Raw genomic sequence first — 17,800 nt, 5'->3', positions numbered from 1 at the left:
GGCACATCAACTCATCTAGATCTTTGCCGAGTTTTATAACAGGCTACAGAAAAAGCACGAGCCCAAACTGAAATTTCAGACAGAGGATGACTTCTTTACACTGCTCTATAGACTACACACAGACAGGTAAGTACAATATTTATATCCCAATTGATTAATAATTATATGATACGAATGAGAAAGGAAGCAAATTTTCAGTAACAATGGCTGTGACACTTTTGTATTGTTATGTCTGATTTCATAAGCGAGTCATTTTTAAGTGAGCTGAAACTTGGGAGGGATGCCAGATAAATCAGCCTCCTGAAAGAGGTACAGTTGTCTGGGGAGGCTGAGAGCCGCTGGTCCAGAGGCCAGTAAGTATAAGTCTACACAGCAAAGGAAAACCCATGGCTGGTCCATGCCAGCTGATTCAGGCTTTTGTGGCTGTTTCATTTTTGTGTAGACTTCTGGGCTCTGGCTCTGGGACCCTCCCACCCGCTCAGGTCCCAGAGTCTGCACTCCGGGCTTAGCCCAGATGTCTACACAGCAATGAAATAGCCCTGCGAGCCCAAGTCAGGTGGCACGGGCCAGCCGCAGGTGTCTAGTTGCTGTGTAGACATGCCCTGAGTTTCAAGCAGGCACAAGGCTGGGTCTGGCACCACATGGCCTGTTTGTCTGAATGTTTATCCTGTGCTGATCCTACATCCCTCCTGAGTCATCTCCACTGAGTCAGCCCTGTGATTTATCAGGGGACGGAACAGCCAGTCACAGAAAATCATGAGTCACCCATATGTGACGGTGCAGAATTTGAGCAGTGTTGTAGCCGTGTCAGTCCAAGGATATTCACAGTGGGTGAGATATCTTTTATTGGACCAACTTCTGCTGGGGAGAGAAACAAGCTTTCGAGCCTGTCTATTCCAAGCTCTGCTGCTGGGTGAGTGGGGGGAGAGGGGGTAAATTGCTTCCCCCCCGTGCCTCAGTTTCCCCATCTGTGAAATGGCACTAATGATTTTTGTAAAGTGCTAGGTGATCTGCTTTATGAAAAGCGCAAGATACAAGCTAGATATTATATTATTATTATTATTATTATTAAAGATTGTGAGGTGTTCAGATAATCTGATAAGGGGAACCCTATGGCTAGAGCCCTACTAATCTGGGGGGAAGACCAGATAAATCTGATGTCCACTGGTGTAAGTAAGGGGAAACTGAGGCCCACACAGGGCCATTTTCCATGCGACAAGCTGTTGCCTACATATATCGTAGGTGGCCCCTCCGTCAGCAACAAACCTTGGCACCCTCTAGTGATTTTTCTGTGGGCCCCCTGTTGGCATGCGGGATCCCTCCCCGCACAGAGCCCCCTGCTGGAGTTGTGTTCCCCACCTTCTTCTCTGAACCCAGCCCACTCAAAAACAGGGTGCAGTGGGTAGGGAGACACTGATCAGAGTGAAGACCAAAGGCAGTGGGAACCCTTCCTACCGCCACCCCTCCTACAATTGGTCTTCCATATGCACCATGCCATCAAGGGGGAGGAGAGGAGTTTTTTAAAACCCTGCAGAGGTCTCTGGGTGAGGACGGAAGGGCCAGCTGCTAGCATCCCAGCAGAGCTCTGCGCTGGATTGTTTTAGGGGTTTCCCCTGGACTCCCTGCTCTTCACAGCAGTGTTCAGGCATCTGCTGTTACGAGCTGCCTGTGGCCTTCCAGAGCAGGCTCTCTGCAAACTCAGGCAGACCTCACTGTGTCAGCTGGGGGCATTTTTGGACACCAATCTTTGCAACCCTGAGGAGGGAGCTGGGGGGGGGGAATGCACAAAGAACCTGCCGTGATGGTGAGAAGGGGAGAGAGTGATATGGGGGACGGGGGCATGTGGGGGACAGAGAGCTCCTGGCATGGAGGGACACACAGATGGGGGTAGGAATAGGGGTGAACAGAGGCCCTGGCAATGGGAGGGGGTGACACAGAGCTGATATCATTGGAGAGGGGATTGTGAGGGTGGCACAGCGAGCCTTTGGGTTGGGGGGAGAAAGGGGTACCCTGGTCTAGGGACATGAGGATCTGGGGGGCAAACAGAGCCTTTGGGCTGGGGGGAGAAAGGGGAACCCCCGGTCTATTGGCATGGGGATCTGGGGGGCACACAGAGCCCCTGGCATGAGGCAGGGAGGGGCAGCTGCAGCTGGGGTCTGTGCAACAGAGGGGGATGCTGGAGGAATGGAGGATGCAAGGGCCTTTGTTGTGTGCAAGGAGCTGGACACAAGCAAAGCAGCTGATCCCCCTTAGGAGCAAATAAAGCAGAAGCTGCGGGCGTGTGTGTGTGCGGGGGGGTTTAGCTGGAAAAGATTCTAGTTTGAGACCAGGGGAGTCGCTTCAAGCCTTGGGCTGGAGGGAGGGAACTGGGGTCTCGGCAAGGGAGGGAGAAGGGACTGGGCGGAGCGGGGTTGTTTACCTCGCAGCTGGATCAAGTCGCTGCTTTCGTTTTCGCTTCCTCAACCTGCCAGGGCAGCTCCTGCCACAGCGTCCTGGGAGGTGAGTTTATTGCATTAGTTTCCCGATGCCACTCCACGTTTGGCTGTCTCGGTGCTCAGCTGCACCGGGGTGGGGGGGTATGGGGGGGGGCAGCTTCCCCCCTGCAGCCGTGATTGTTGGGTTTACTTGTGCACGGAGTTGGGACAGTGGATTGGGGGCCCTTCGCGTGGCACTGGGCAGGCGGGGCCGGCAGGAGTGGGGGGCGGTGCTCCAGGCTGGACCCCCCACCCCCCACCCCACTTGTGAGGGTGGAAAACTGCATGTCACCGCCCCGATGATTGTTTCCCTCTCGGGATGGTCTCCCCGCGGAATGACTTGACTCCGGCACCGCTGCTCCGGATGAGCTGCTCCCTGTGTGAACGCTTGGCATTCGCATCGGAGCAGCAGCAGCATTGGAATCGACTTTCAAGGGAAGGCAAGCCCTTCCCCCCTTCTTCCTCCTCTCCACCCCCCTACCCCCAGCGAGCAACTCCTGGGCTCACTTGACTGCTTTCTTCCTTGCCTCTGTACTGGCTGCTGAGGACCAGGAGGGGGCGCTCTCCCCTTGCAGTGAGTGTCAGCACCCGGCTAGGGGGCGCTGTGCTTCAGGGAGTGGGGCGGGGGGCTCAGTAGGGGGCGCTCTCCCCTGGCAGTCAGCGCTGACCCCAATGCACCAGTGTGGCGCTAGGGGGCGCTGTGCTACAAGGAGCGGGATGGGAGCTCAGTAGGGGGCGCTCTCCCCTGGCAGTCAGCGCTGACCCCAATGCACCAGTGCGGCGCTAGGGGGCGCTGTGCTACAAGGAGCGGGGCTGGGGGCTCAGTAGGGGGCGCTCTCCCCTGGCAGTCAGCGCTGACCCCAATGCACCAGTGCGGCGCTAGGGGGCGCTGTGCTACAAGGAGCGGGGCTGGGGGCTCAGTAGGGGGCGCTCTCCCCTGGCAGTCAGCGCTGACCCCAATGCACCAGTGCGGCGCTAGGGGGCGCTGTGCTACAAGGAGCAGGGCTGGGGGCTCAGTAGGGGGCGCTCTCCCCCGGCAGTCAGCGCTGACCCCAATGAAGCGCTAGGGGAGCTAGGGTGAAGGTGCCACCTTTAAGCTGCACCCCTGTAACTCATGTAACCCCATTGGGGTTCAGAGAGCCTGGCCCCTTTTACAACCTTGTCCTGAGGCAGCGGAAAGGCGGGTTGTTCTGGGATGGGGAAAGGGGAAGCGACAGGGTGTGCGTGTCTGGAGCTCCAGACAAGAGAGCTCCAAGCAAGCAGGCCCTCACGTAGCGAGGCAGCCGAGAACCTGCCCAAAGCCCGGAAGGGACAGAGCGGCTGACCGGGGACACCCCAGGACGGGAGCCAGAAGGAGCGCCGTGCCAGGGAGGAATCGCCCGAGAAGGACAAACCGGCGCTGGACCCCGGATCCCTGCTGCCCAGAGCCGTGTGGGACCATGAGTGCTGAAGCATGTGACCTTGCATTGGGAATAAGGAGGGAGGCTGTTAGCTAGTTAAGTGGGGAGGTGGTTGCTCTGTGCGGCTTTGCAGAGCGCTGCAGAAGAGGGCACCGGCGGGGTTTGTTGGGGTCTGGGGAAAGTTCACTGCACCGGAGGTGACTTGGGAGCACCCAAGACTCACCTCTGGCCCGGAACTGTGCCCGGATCTCCTGAACTCTCAGCGGACACATTGCTTGGTACCTGCCCTTTCAGACCGCTGGTACCATGGGCCTGTGGGGCCTTGTGTTGGATGTAACCCTGTTTTTCTCCATTCGTCCCTCTGTAAATAAATATTTCCCTTTCCTGTAGTCATTGGACTGCTCTGGATGTGTGGTGTCTTTTACTCCAGGGGTGTGGAACAGGTGCCCACGGGGTGACAAGGAGTTTCCCGGCTGCGTTCCTGGAAGCACCTGTTCTTGGCCGGAGCTGCCTGCACAGCGGCCTCCATCTTGGCCACGAGGATGCCATAGTTAAAAATCGATCTCGTTATGCTGAGGCAAATACCTAATGTAGATGCCAGGGTCACCGGAAGGGGGGGCCCGGGGGCCATGCCCCCCTCCCCCTTTTTACTGGCTGTAAGCATAGGTGCAGACTCCGTGGGTGCTCCGGGGCTGGAGCACCCATCGGCAGCCAAGCTCCCCCCACCTCACCTTCCCCCCTCGCCTGAGCGTGCCGCATCCCTGCTCCTCCATCTACCTCCCAGCGCATCCTGCCGCCAAACAGCTGTTTGGTGGCACTTAGGACTTTCCAGGAGGGAGGAGTGGGGACATGGCGCGCTCAGGGGAGGAGGCGGAGAAGAGGCAGGGCTGGGGCAGGGAATTTGGGGAAGGGGTGGAATGGGGGCAGGGCGAGGGTGGGGCAGGGGCGAGGGTGGGGTCGAGCACCCACCGGGAACAGTGGAAGTTGGCACCTATGGCCGTAAGAGCAAGCAACGGGGGTGGGGCAGAAGAGCGGGCCTGTTCTTGGGGAGACGATGCAGGAGCAAGGCCCCAGGGGAAGATGCGGGGTGGGGGCGGGGTCTCGGGGGAAGGGGCGGGGTCTCAGTGGGAATGCACACCACGGGGGCAGAATCTTGGGAAGGGGCGGGGCTTCCATGAAACTAGGCAATTGTCAGAGCCGGGGCTCAGGGAGAAGGAGCGGTGTGGGGGCGGGGCCTTTGGGGGGCACAGCAGGGGGGCGGGGCCACAGTTCGGGAGCCTGTGGCCCCCTCACTTTTAGCACACTTCTGCTGCTCCCGGCCCTTCAATGGTTTGTCTTCCTTCAATTGGTTTAAATCTACATCTACATTAGGAATTTTCAGTAGGATCATGAGAAGATCAGTGTTAAAACTGAGTTAGTTACACTGCTATAACCTTTCTAATATAGACAGGCCCACAGATTAGCAATCCAGCACATTCCGCTTGTTCGCAAGCTGCTGGTGGATGCCTGAAAGTTGCCATTATCCGATGCTGCGTGATCAGCAGAAGTCAGGATTGTGGTGCTGTAGCCAGGAAAGGAATGGCTAGGACGTGATTTCTCTGGCTCCAGCCCCGCAAACCTGCCTGCAAGCAGGGGTTTTCCCTGGAGAGTGGAGATGCTAGGGATTTTTTTTTTTTTTTCTAAACTGTCAAGCCGGTTGCCAATAGCCAGACCGGTTACCTTTATAGTCAACTGGACAGTATTGGTTCCAGGCAAAACGTAGTGAGGGTTGTTATTAAGCAGCATCTACTGTAAATACATCTCTGGTTGCGTGTGGTTGCTTTTTCTGTGTCACTTTCCTGAAGAGGAGGGGGCATTCCAGCTAAATTTCCACATGGGAACTGGCTTCCTGGAAAATTCCCCTTTAGTTGGACTTTGGACAGGGGCAGTTCTCTTCTTTTCCAGTTGTGGTGGGTGAATAAATTCCCGTGTGTAATCTCTGTCTGTCCATTTTACTTTCTAAATCCCTTTGCCATGCGGTGGCGGGGAGGTGGTCCAGGTTTCTGAGGAAACGTGAGGTCGTTCGTTACACTGTTAACGCCTCTGGGTGTGCGGGCCCAGCTGGGGAAGGAACTAAGGGTACAGACAAACAGCCAACCCTTGAAAATCGGGACTGTTACTGTCTCTTGATTTCAGTTTGGTCCAGTCGCTGCCAAGGGGAGAGGATCCGGCGCTGGGATCTCTGAAGTTGATTGCTGCCTCCGGACTGGACCCAATTGCAGCTAGAGAGGAACTGGTCAGAGCCCAGTGCCCACACCCCAGCGTTCATCTGTCTCGGTGAGAGAGGAGAGGTGACAAAAGGCGTGGATCCCATGGCTTTAGAGCAGTCGCTCAATGGAAGACAAGGTAACTAACGCTTGACTGAGTAGGAACAGCCTGGGGCCTACATCTATACTTAGGGTGTCCAGGTGCCTGGTTTTCAACTGGAAAGTCCAGTTGAGAAGGAGACCTGACAATGTCTGGTCAGATCTACTGACCGGCCATGCAAAGTCCGGTTACTGCTGGTGGGGGAGGCAGGGCGGTGCCGGGTCATCACCCGTGCCAGCCCCTACTCAGCCGGGGTCACCTCCTACCTGCGTCGGGCGGCTGCAGCTCCCAGCCCTGGCTCTGCAGGCGAGTTCCTCCTGACCCAGGAAGGGGAGAAGGGGGAATAAGCAGCAAGCAAGGGGGGAGGAGGGAAAGAGGAGCAAATGGGGGGCGGGGCTTTGGGAGGGAAGAGTCGGGGCGGGGCCTCGGGGGAAGAGGTGCAGCTTTGGGCGAAGGTCGGGGCAGGGGCGGGGCCTCGGGGGGAAGAGGCGGGGTGGGGGGAAGGTTCTGGCATACCTGCTAGACTGTCTGTTTCTTAAATATTACAAAATTGGCAACCCTACCTATGCTGCCTTCTGGGGGTTGGCATCAAGAGTCCCGGGTCCCAAGCTTCTACACGCAGGCCCCCTGGTTCGTAGGCGCAGCTGGTGTTTTCCAAGCACAGACATGAGACGATGGTTGTATGGTGGGATTTTGTGGCCTGGTGTGACCCAGGTCTGTTTGGCGTCGTGCCCTGTCCCCCGTCTAGTGGCATCTAAAGATCACTGAGTCTGCTACAGTCTTAGCGAAGAAGTATGTGGCTTTTAGTTCACGAATAGAGGCTCATACACTGAGCTTCACTGGTTCCAGGTTCGATCCCGCCTGCCAACAGACCGTGCTCCACTTGCATAGTGTTCATATGACTGCATGGGTTTGTTCTTTCTCGCTCTGCTTTATGCTAAGGACAACGGAGCCAAGTTTTCCATTGCTGCCCCTGTTTCACCCAGAATCCCACAGTGGGCATTGCCGAGACTAGCTATGTGCCGGGCAGGAGGGGAACTGGATTGCTTGTTTATGCAAACATAGGTTTCTGTAGACATACAGTAAATGCACACCTGCTCCTGTGGCTTCATCCGCCAGGGCCTCTGAAATGCTTCCATCAGGAATATTTTGACGTTGGTCTAGCATTCCGTTCCATGACTGAAGGGATTTCAAAGAAACCGTTAACTTCTGCCCAAAACAGTTTTCATTGAACGGACACAGTCATTTATTCAAACAGTACAACGGCCCCCTCCATCCAGGGGTCTTTGCACCCCTTACAAACAGCCAGAAATAATGCTGACCACCCACGTGGTGAGGTAGGGATCGTCCCCACCTTACCAAAAATGGGGAAACTGAGGACCTGGAGAGGTGAGGAGGAAAACTTTTAAAGCTTCCTCACTTTCAAAAGGAAGTTTGAAGACTTAGGAGCCTAAATGTCATTGATCCCCCCCCCCCCCAGTGAAATTTAGGCTCCTCCGTATCAAAGTGAAGTTGGTTTTTAAATGGGGTTTAAATTCCTAGAGCACTTGGAGTCAGTGTTTCAAAGGCAAGTAAGTGATTTGCCAAAGGTGATATGGAGTCTGTGGCGGGCTCAGATTGCTTGACTCTCAGTCCTATTTTGACTAGTCTGGACCGATAAAGAGTGATCAGTGCAGTCCCAAAACTGGGAGCGGGCTCATCTCCTTTCTGAGGATCCTGTGGATGTGGGAGAAGGGAAGGAAAATGCCCTTTTTTTTGCTGAAGTTTTGGTGGCTTAATTATTTTGGCTGGATGGAACTAACTTGAGAAATAGTCAGATGAGGCACTTTAGGGAAGCTAAAAGGAAACCGTGCAGAAGGAAAGTCTTGTGGCTAATGCACAAGACTTGGAGTCATGCATCTGCTGCTGGCTTATTGTGATCCAGAGCAAGCCGCCCCTCCCTCTGCCTCGGTTTCCCTATCTGTGAAGTGGTGGCAATGATACCGCCTAGCAGGTAAGCAGATAAGCTCCGTGATGGCAGAGGGCTGCGAGCATTGGAGGGAAGGAGCTGTGGAAGTGCAAAGTCAGTGACCCCTTGGGATTTCTCCAGAGTTTTCCACTGCCTTCCACGAACCTAGGGTTGCCAACTCTGACTGAAGCTATTCTGGGAGTTGTTGTCCCCCCCTACACACACACACATGATGTAATGTAGGTTTTTTTCAAATATCCTATTAAAATCTCTCTGATTGCTTCAATAGTCACTGGGAGATTGATGGTGATTCCAGGAGACTCCAGGCCAATCCTGGAGGGTTGGCAACCCTACATGAACCTGGTTCCTTGTATTAAATGTGGAAGCACCGACCTTTGGGTGTCAGACTGCGAGGGGCGCCGTACCAGGGGCACTTTCTCAGCAGCATTAATACTTTACCATCTGTTCCCCACCTGGGAAGCCAGTTGTCCTGGCGATGGGCCAGCTAATGGAATGCTACCTGGCCTCTGGCAAGATAAATGCCATCTGGTACCATGAACGGGTTTTGTTCTCTTTCAGGTGACTTGCTTCACCTTAGACACAGGAAACCAGTTGGGTGGAAAGTCCCCCTGATTGTCGGTGTTGTACTCACAGTCGTTGTGATTGTTGCTGTTCCCATGATACTTTTGTCCGGTGAGTTGTCAGCCTTCACTGCTGTCATAAATAGAAAGGGAAGGGTAACAACCTTTATGTATGCAGTAACATCAAATCCCTCCTGGCCAGAGGTACAGAATCACTTACCTGTAAAGGGTTAATCATTTCCATTAACCTAGTTGGCACCTGACCAGAAGGACCAATGGGGAAAGAAGATACTTTCAAATCTGGGCGGGTGGAGGTTTTTGTTTATGCTCTTTTGTTGTGTGCCCTCTGGGACAGAGAGAGGGACCAGCGCAGGAAAAAACATCTCCTAAAAAGATCCTGAATTAAATTACAGAAATTGTAAGTAATAGCAAGGAAATGCATTAGAGTATCTTTTGTTTTAGCTTGTGAATTTTCTCTATGCTAAGTGGGAGGTTTATTCCTGTTTTGTAACTTTGAAGTTGAGCCCAGAGGGGAATCCTCTGTGTTTTAAATCTTTTTATTACCCTGTAAAATCACCTTCCACCCTGATTTTACAGAGGTGCTTTTTACTTTTTTTTTTTTAATAAAGTTCTTCTTTTAAGAACCTGATTGGTTTTAGTGTCCTAAAAACCCAAGGGTCTGGTCTGTGCTCACCTTGTTACCCTATTGGTTGGTATATTATTCTCAAGCCTCCCCAGGAAAGGGGGTGAAAGGCCTTGGGGGATATTTTGGGGGGCTAGAGCTCCAAGTGGCCCCTCCCTGAATGTTTGTGTAAATCACTTGGTGATGGCAGCAATACTGTCCAAGGACAGGGAAAGGAATTTGTGCCTTGGGGAAGTTTTTAACCTAAGCTGGTGGAATATAAGCTTAGGGGGTCTTTCATGTGGGTCCCCACATCTGTACCCCAGAGTTCAGAGTGGGGAGGGAACCCTGACAACTGCCCATTCCCCAGCCACAGGCTCTCTCCTAGGCGGTGTGAGGTGGGGAGGCATGTGGGGTCATATGCCCCCACTCAGATTTCTGTCGGGGTGCATGGCTGAGAGGGACATGCCTGCGAAAGGCACCAGCAGCAAGCGCTCCCGCCGAGCCCCACTCGGTGGCACCCAGAGCAGGGAAGCGAGACGGGGCTGGCAGCCCAGGGTACAGGGAAGCCGGGTGACTCGCATCCTTCCTCGCCAGCCAGCAGCTGCAGTTACCAAGTCTGTTTTGGCTTGAAATTACCTGTATGCGATGCTTCCGGCAACCGCCTCTGCTGGTCCCTTTGGTTACCCGCCCCCCAATACTTTCCACAGAGAAGCTAGCTTAAAACAGCCCTTCTGGCTGGAAGTGTTTCCCTAGCTTGTGGGGACAGTCCCTCCACGGGAAGGCTTAGGAGACTCCTGGGATCAGATTTTAAAATGCTCCGGGCCAGATGTTCAGGACCCAACGGGCCGAGCCCTTTTGAAAGTCAGCCCTGAGCAAACAACCAAAGCGCCTTTAAACCGGCAAATCTGGGCTTGCACCTGGTACGTGACCCATTTCAATGTTAATTGATTTGTGGGCACAGAAAGGTGCTACAAGGAGGCATGTTTATCAGCTTCCTCCAGCTTCCTCCCTTGAGTTTAGGAAAAGCAAAATCTCTTATCACTAAAAGAAAAGGAGGACTTGTGGCACCTTAGAGACGAACCAATTTATTTGAGCATGAGCTTTCGTGAGCTTCATTCAGTGGATGCATCCGATGAAGTGAGCTGTAGCTCACGAAAGCTCATGCTCAAATAAATTGGTTAGTCTCTAAGGTGCCACGAGTCCTCCTTTTCTTTTTGCGAATACAGACTAACACGGCTGCTACTCTGAAACCTCTCTTATCACTGTTACTCTCTTAACTTCAGTGAAATCTCCACCCGAATCCAAGCTGCCTCATGTCTCCACCCCAACCCAGCTAAATGCAAAACGCCCTACTGCCTGCTGCCCGGATGGCTGGGTTGGGTTTCGAGGGAAATGCTATTATTTCTCTGATACTGAGGGGATCTGGGACTCCAGCCAGAGCCTCTGCTCTTCACTCAACGCCTCCCTGGCTGCGATCGACACCCAGAAAGACCTGGTAAGGGAAAACGAAAAATAAAACGGGTATAGACACCAAGCGGCATGTTGGTATGATCTTGTCCCAGGGTTCCTTCTAGTGCTCTTGTGAGGAACAAATCAGCTGGAACAAAAGCTCTGGCAGCTGAACCCTCAACTCAGATAGATACAAATATTCATATATTTTAAAAAATCCAGCCATGTTAATTAGAACATTAGAACGGCCATACTGGGTCAGACCAATGGTGCATCTAGCCTAGCGTCGTGTCTCGGATGGTGGCCCTTACCAGAGCTTCAGGGATAGGGTTCAGCACAGAGAATTTCTGGAGTGACCCACCTCTGTCTTCCACTTCCAGCTTCTGGCAGTCAGAGCTTTAGGGTCGCAAGCCTGGGTTTGCGTCCCTGACCATCTTGGCTAATAGCCATTGATGGGACTTCTCTAGTTCTTAATGGTGATTTGCAAAGGGTTTTTAAATAAATTTGGACTTGGGTCCCAATAAATCTTACTCCGTCTCTGAGGACACTAGATGGGGAATGCTGTGAGTTACTACCGAGAATTCTTTCTCAAGTATCTGGCTGGTGGGTCTTGCCCACTTGTTCAGGGTCTAAATAATCACCATCTATTGGGTCGGGAAGGAATTTTCCTTGTGGGTCAGATTGGCAGAGACCCTGCAGGTCTTCTTGCCTTCCTCTGCAGCATGGGACATTTGCACGTTTAAACTAGAGTAAATGATTCTCTGTAAAGTGAAGTCTTTAAATTATGATTTGAGGACTTCAGTAACTCAGCCAGAGGTTATGGGTCTATTACAAGAGTGCCTGGGTGAGGTTCAGTGGACTGTGATGTGCCAGAGTTCAGACTAGATAATCATGGGGGTTTCTTCTGGCCTTAAAGTCTGAGTCTTGCAGACAAGTGCTATCTGCCCCAGTCCCCCCACCAGATATCCGCCCGAGTCCTCCCACCAGATACCTGCCACTGTGCCCAACAATGTAAGCATGTTAGCTGGATGTTGCTATAAAAACATTTAGCAGCAAAATAGTTAACGTTGAGTTTGCCATCACTAGGTTTCAGAGTTAACAGGGGTGGAGCTGAAGTGTGCAGTTCATCGCTAATGTTTGAGATTCTCTGCAGATTCAGGGACCATCTACACTAGGAAAGCGATTTGTTTCAGGCAGCAGATCCCCTTGAAGCGGTGACTGAAAATAGCTTAACCGTTTCAACAGCATTACAGACTATAATGAATAAGGTGCTTTTTTTTTTTTTTTTTAAAGAACTTCATTATGCGATACAAAGGCCCCTCTGAGTACTGGATTGGCCTGAAGCGAGTATCGGCGCAGCTCTGGCAATGGGTGAATGGCGAACAGTTCAACAACCTGTGAGTCCTTTTCTAGCTAGTCACGTTGTTGGGTTCCGAATGGGAAAAGGGCTGCATTCAGGCAGGTAAAAAAATTAGTTATTCCCAAAACATGGGTTACTTTTCTCCTTCGTGACATTTCCCCGGGTCTTTGGGGCTCATCCCCCATCGCTGACCTAGCAGATCAGCAGGCTGCATGCCCTTCCCCAGGCTCCAACCCTCTAATGCGCGGCTTAGGTGGAAATGAAAGACCCAGGTATTTTTCTGAAAAGTTCAGTGGGGATTTAAGCCCAGATTTTAAAGGTACTTCAGCATTGCAAAGCCGAAATAATTTTAGGAACATGAGTCACTTTCAGAAGTGACTTAGGCTCAGAGGCGGATTAAGGTTTTGTGGGGCCCTGGGCCAGATCAAGTGAGGGCCCCTCCCCACCCCTTCCGCCTGCAGTCCCGCCCGGCCCCGCCAGCGCTCTTGCTGGGGAAATGAGGTCAGGGCGCGGGGGCTTGCCTCGCTCCGCCCGCCTGGCGCTCCTGCTAGGGAGTGAGGGGAAGCCCCCACACCCTGACCCTGCTCCCTGGCACGAACATTGGGCAGGTGGGGCAGGGCACAGGGGTGCCTCAATTTGCAGGGACCCCTAGGCAAGGGCCTCATTGGCCCAGTGGCTAATCTGCCACTGCACCTGCTCCTAAGTCACTTGGGCCTCGCAATGTTGAGCAGAGGAGCAGTATAAATAACTAAATAACTTTCTGGAGCTTAGCCCTTCCTCCTCCTCCCTAGCAAAAAACAGTAGGAAGAGAGTCTCCAGTGCCCATGCTGAGTTAATGCCAGTGGCTGCTGATGAGGAATCTGGCAGGACAATCCCTGAGGTCGTAGCTATGCTGCAGAAATAACCACGTTTGTGACCCAGCTACGTTAAAAAGTGTCTTGCATTGCCAGTGTGGACAAAAGATAGTTCCTTAATCCTACTGGAGATCAGCATTTTAGTCTCTTCCTCCCCACCCTTCTTGCCAGGAAGAGTTCGAGTGGAATGAGTGATGCAGGAAGGGGGCGATCCTGAGGGGTTTCACTGGATGGGCCCGTCCGATGGGGCACATGCCCGGCCCCTGCCAGACTCTAATCACCAGGGCATCTCCTTCGCAGGTTTACGGTAAGAGGAGAAGGCGACTGCGCATACCTGAGCGACGGCTTTGCCACTTCGTCGTGGTGCTCCACGAAGCGCTACTGGATCTGCAGCGAACCCGACGGGATGCGAAGGGAGGACGCGATGCCAGGGGACTGAAGGGCGAAGCTTGGGGAAACGCCTCCAGACCCAGCTGCCTTACACTCCAAACATCGCTCAAGAAGATCCTTGATAGAGCTTGACAGTTGTTTTTTTTTTTTAATAAGCCTCTCTTTTGATTTTCTCTGTGTTGTGGCCCCTGTATAATCCTCTCCTTCCTGGTTGTGTACTAAGACCTGGTCTACACTTAAAGCTTAAAACTCACTCCTGAATGCTGTAGTTAGGCCGACGTAACCCCCAGTGTAGTCGCAGCTAAGTTGCCCTCGCTACCGTCACTTGGGAAGGCAGAGTTCTTACAGTGACGGAAAACCCTCTTCTCCCATGGTAGGAGATATCTATGCTCTGGGGCTATGCCAGCGTAGTCCGCCGCCATGTCCCCATACCGTAGATACGGATAAAACCCCTTCCCAGCTTCCACTGCTGCTGTCTGTCAGGGGGTGTCTACACCTCAATGAGGGTACGTGGGGGTTACGCTACCCACCCAAGTCTTTACCCAGGGTTCCAGCCTGCGCAGCTGCGGCATCATTGCTCCAGTGCTAGTTAGATTAAAATTAGCTTGTGTACGTCTACATTAATTGCAGCCAGACCCTGTGCTTGCAATGTAGACGTACCCGCAGCTCTGCTGGGCCGGCTGGGCGGGGAGGCAGCACAATCGAAACAATCTTAAATAGCAACAGGGTAAGAAAATCCACAGCAAGCAGAGATGTGAAACACAACATCCTCCCAAGGGAAGGAAGCTGCGGCAAGACACAAGCAGCCAGGCTGTGGGTTTTCTTCGGCGGTTGCAGAGCCAGGCTCCATTCGCTCATGCTGTCTCCCGACACCGAGCAACAAAGTTGTAAGTTAAAGCTAAATGGGACCGGGATCTGAACTCACCAAAAGGCCCTTTGTTGATGCTCATTCAGAGCTACCTCCTGCATAGGGTCGACTGGGGTGTGTTGTCTCCCGGATCAAAACGTAGTTGTTCCATCTTTGATGGAGAGTCTCTGTTGTGGAGCCAAGAAGATAATTAAGGAGGGCCAGAAATGAGAGGCAGGTTCAAATGGAAATCGAAATGTCTGCATGTTTGAGAGTGTTAGGGCCTTGCTGGGCTTATTGAGACTGGAAAGGGAAGGCCAGGCATGCGTGCCAGAAGTTGATAACTAGCGAGGTGAGCTAGCAGAGCAGGTAGAGAGGCGGCTGCGGAGATGCCGAGGAGCGGCGTCTGCCCTCGTGAGAAGGCAGCCGGTTTTGTACTCTGTAATAGCAATGCGTCACCAGTGCGTTCCAGCGACAGGAATTTGCCTGCAAACTCCTAGGCAGAGCAAATGCCTTTTACTTTAATTGAGGCCTCTTTACGAGTTCCAGGCAGAGAAGCTGGAAGCGCGGCTCCCGGCACTCTGAGCCTGTCCACACTGGCGCTTTAAAGCACTCAAACTTGCTGCATTCGGGGTGGGGGGGGCAGTGTTTTTTCACACCCCTGAGCCAGGAAGTTAGAGCGCTTTGTTTTGCCAGTGTAGACATGGCCTTAGATAAGTACAAAGGTCAACGTGGTCAAACCCTAAGACGTAGAGTTTTTAGATGCTGCAAGGTTCATTTTTTAAGTGTTGCTTAAGAGTTTAATTCCCCTTGGACTCCTTTGCAAGCCAAGTTAAGAGTACTTTTGTGGAGGACAAGATGTGTATTTTCCCCTAGTTTGGGTATTTTGTAGCTGCATCATCTGTTCAAACCATGGGAGGCTGAATCTAAATAATTGAAATGTGGAAAGTCTCACAACTCATGAAAATTAATCGGGTGATGCCATGGAGTGTTCACCTCTTTAACAATTTGCTGTTCACTACTTTTGTTTTATGAAGTTTGATATGACTTAGTCATTCCTATAAGCTAACTGTAAAAGAAAAAAGCACCTTATTTTTCCTTCTGTTGTAATTTGCTCATAGTCATTGCTCATAAAGTTTCAGGCTGGGGGGTACCTCTTGTTTTGTTTAATCTGTCTCCCCTCCTTCTCACTTAGAGACAATGGAGTATTTTCTAACGAAAAGTTTGTCAGAAAATGTCTTTGTTGAACATGAATGGATGAAACTTCATTTTCAGTGAGTTCATCTTTTACGTTTTCTGAAGTTGTTTTTTTTTTCTTTCAATTTATTATCAAAACCATTTCAGGGGGAAGCCCAACTTTTCCAGAATTTTGTAAATGTCTTGAACTGTGGAGTTTTTTTTCATTCTTCTCTCCACTTTCTGGCTGCCTTCCAACTTTTGCCAGGCGGAAACGAGTAAGAGCGTTTCCGAAAGTAATGCTTTGTGTTCAATTAACCTTTCAAAGTGAAGGTGTTCCTTAAAAAAACTACAGGAGTCCTTGTGGTACCTTAGAGACTATTGCTCAGATAAATTGGTTAGTCTCTAAGGTGCCACAAGGACTCCTGTTCTTTTTGCAAATACAGACTAACACGGCTGCTACTCGACCTTAAAAAACTACCCCCTTCACAGACCCATACAAACCCTTTCTCACTCACTGTCTCCAAAGTGGAAGAAATTGGGAATGAATAAAAACATGTAAGTGGGGAAAGAAGTTTTGCACTTAAATTGTTCCATTAGGATGTTTGAAAGGGGATATTTTTTTCCTTGTGAAAACTTTTGTAAGGCAAAATGCTGCTTTTCCAGCTAGCTCTAGTCTTTATTGTTGTTGGTCTCCTCTTATGTATTGGTTTATTTTTATTTTTTCCCCTGACCCAGTGCCATCTGCTTGGCTGGAGAAGATGCTGCAATGTTGTCTAGGTTTATTTCAGAGCGCCCTGATCTGCTGTTTAGAGACCAGGGTTGGGAGGATCAAGGTGGATTTGAGCCTTGCTGGGTGGCTCTTCCAGGCGATCCCAGTATGGAAATACCCACTGCAAGCATTAAAATAGGGGGGAAGCTAATATACCAATCAGCGATACAAACTCAATACAGGGATTATTGTACAGATTTAATGTGCCTAGCTCTGTGACTACTTGTACTTGTAATTAAAATAATTATTCAACACTCAGATGCCTGTGTTCAAGAAGATCTGTCCTCTCAGTCATACTTTCACATCTGCGCCTGCGAAGTGCAGCTCTGCGAGGTTTCCATTCATACGTGTGTTTGCATGCGGACAAGTTCATTCTGTGCGTGCACATGCCCCATGGGGGGCGCTGTTTCTCTTGTGTATTTCTAAAGCGTCCCAGCACTGACAGAGTGGAGGGTGGCGTTTTTGCAGGCCCTCCACCTTTGAGAACTTTACCCTAAGCCCGAACCTTAGTCCTGTGTTTCCCTTAATCAAATAGGGGATCTGTTAATGCCATTTAGATCAGGACAGCTTCCCTCTGGCAAATACACTTAACATCACCACTGCACATTTCACTATGAATCTGATTCTCCTTCCACACCCGACATCCAGAGCATGGGGTTGCATCCCTGACCGTCCTGGCTAATAGACATGGATGGACCTATCTTCCATGAACTTATCTAGTTCTTTTTGAACTCAGTTATACTTTTGGCCTTCACAACATCCTCTGGCAAGGAGTTCCACAGGTTGACTGTTTCCTGTGTGTAAAAATACTTCCTTTTGTTTGTTTTAAATCTGCTGCCTATTAATTTCATTGGGAGAGCTCTGGTTCTTATGTGAAAGGGTAAATAACGCTTCCTCATTGACTTTCTCCACACTGCTCATGATCTTATAGACTTCCATCCTCTCCCATCTTAGTCGTCTCTTTTCCAGCCCCAGGCTTTTTACCCTCTGCTCATATGGCAGCTGTTTCACACCCTTCATCAGATTGATCATATCTGCATTACCACGCACTGTCACACGGCAGCTGAGATAAAGCCAGCTTCCTGCGGGTCAGCCTTTGCTGATGTGTGGGAAGCCCGTTTTCCATCTGCTCGCCTTCGAGCCAGCGCTGATTGGCCGGTGTTCTCTGGTTGCTTAACTCTGGGTGCAGCCCACCCTTCCTGTGTAAAGAACAGCTGGTAGGGGAAAGACAGTGCTGCAGTTTCCTGCCTGGATGTAGGCCCCAGCTCAGTCTGTCTGCAGTGGGGTTTGCTCCCTTGCTTGGGGGGCTCCAACACTGGGATCCACAGAGAGATGTGCTGATGTCGGACGATCATCTGGCAGCCATGCACAGAAGCCAGATACCCTGATCCATCAGTCCCAGGGCTTTCTGTCTCTCTTCTCTTCACCAGCTTCCTGGCAGTCCAGCTCCCCCAGATGTGGGTGTAAGAGAAACACACGACTGATCTGGGACCATCCCCATCCCCAGTGTGACCCTACTGAGGTCAGCAGCGTGGTGCAAAAGATTAACGCATCAACTGAGCTAATTAATTGATGGAT

At 51.6% G+C, this 17,800-nt stretch overlaps 2 protein-coding genes across 3 annotated transcripts in view; both read left to right on the top strand.

Annotated features, from left to right (window-relative positions):
* Positions 1-17,800, top strand: part of LOC140898353 (C-type lectin domain family 2 member D) — a 125,348-nt gene that overhangs the window by 39,548 nt on the left and 68,000 nt on the right. The window lies entirely within an intron of this gene.
* LOC140898355 (C-type lectin domain family 2 member B) lies at positions 812-16,480 on the top strand. 2 transcript variants are annotated; one of them, XM_073312066.2, is made up of 6 exons: positions 812-913; positions 6,050-6,259; positions 8,748-8,861; positions 10,658-10,869; positions 12,117-12,220; positions 13,338-16,480. In XM_073312066.2, the coding sequence occupies exons 2-6, from the start codon at positions 6,226-6,228 to the stop codon at positions 13,474-13,476; spliced, it is 603 nt and encodes a 200-aa protein (XP_073168167.1). In that variant the 5' UTR covers positions 812-913; positions 6,050-6,225; the 3' UTR covers positions 13,477-16,480. The 2 variants fall into 2 exon arrangements, with proteins under 2 accessions (XP_073168167.1, XP_073168166.1); XM_073312065.2 differs by lacking the exon at positions 812-913 and adding an exon at positions 2,400-2,499.

Source organism: Lepidochelys kempii, chromosome 14 (genome assembly GCF_965140285.1).
Source record: "Lepidochelys kempii isolate rLepKem1 chromosome 14, rLepKem1.hap1, whole genome shotgun sequence".
NCBI lineage: Eukaryota > Metazoa > Chordata > Testudines > Cheloniidae > Lepidochelys > Lepidochelys kempii.
Note: the sequence above shows the minus strand (reverse complement) of the source record. Positions and strands in the feature narration are given on the sequence as shown.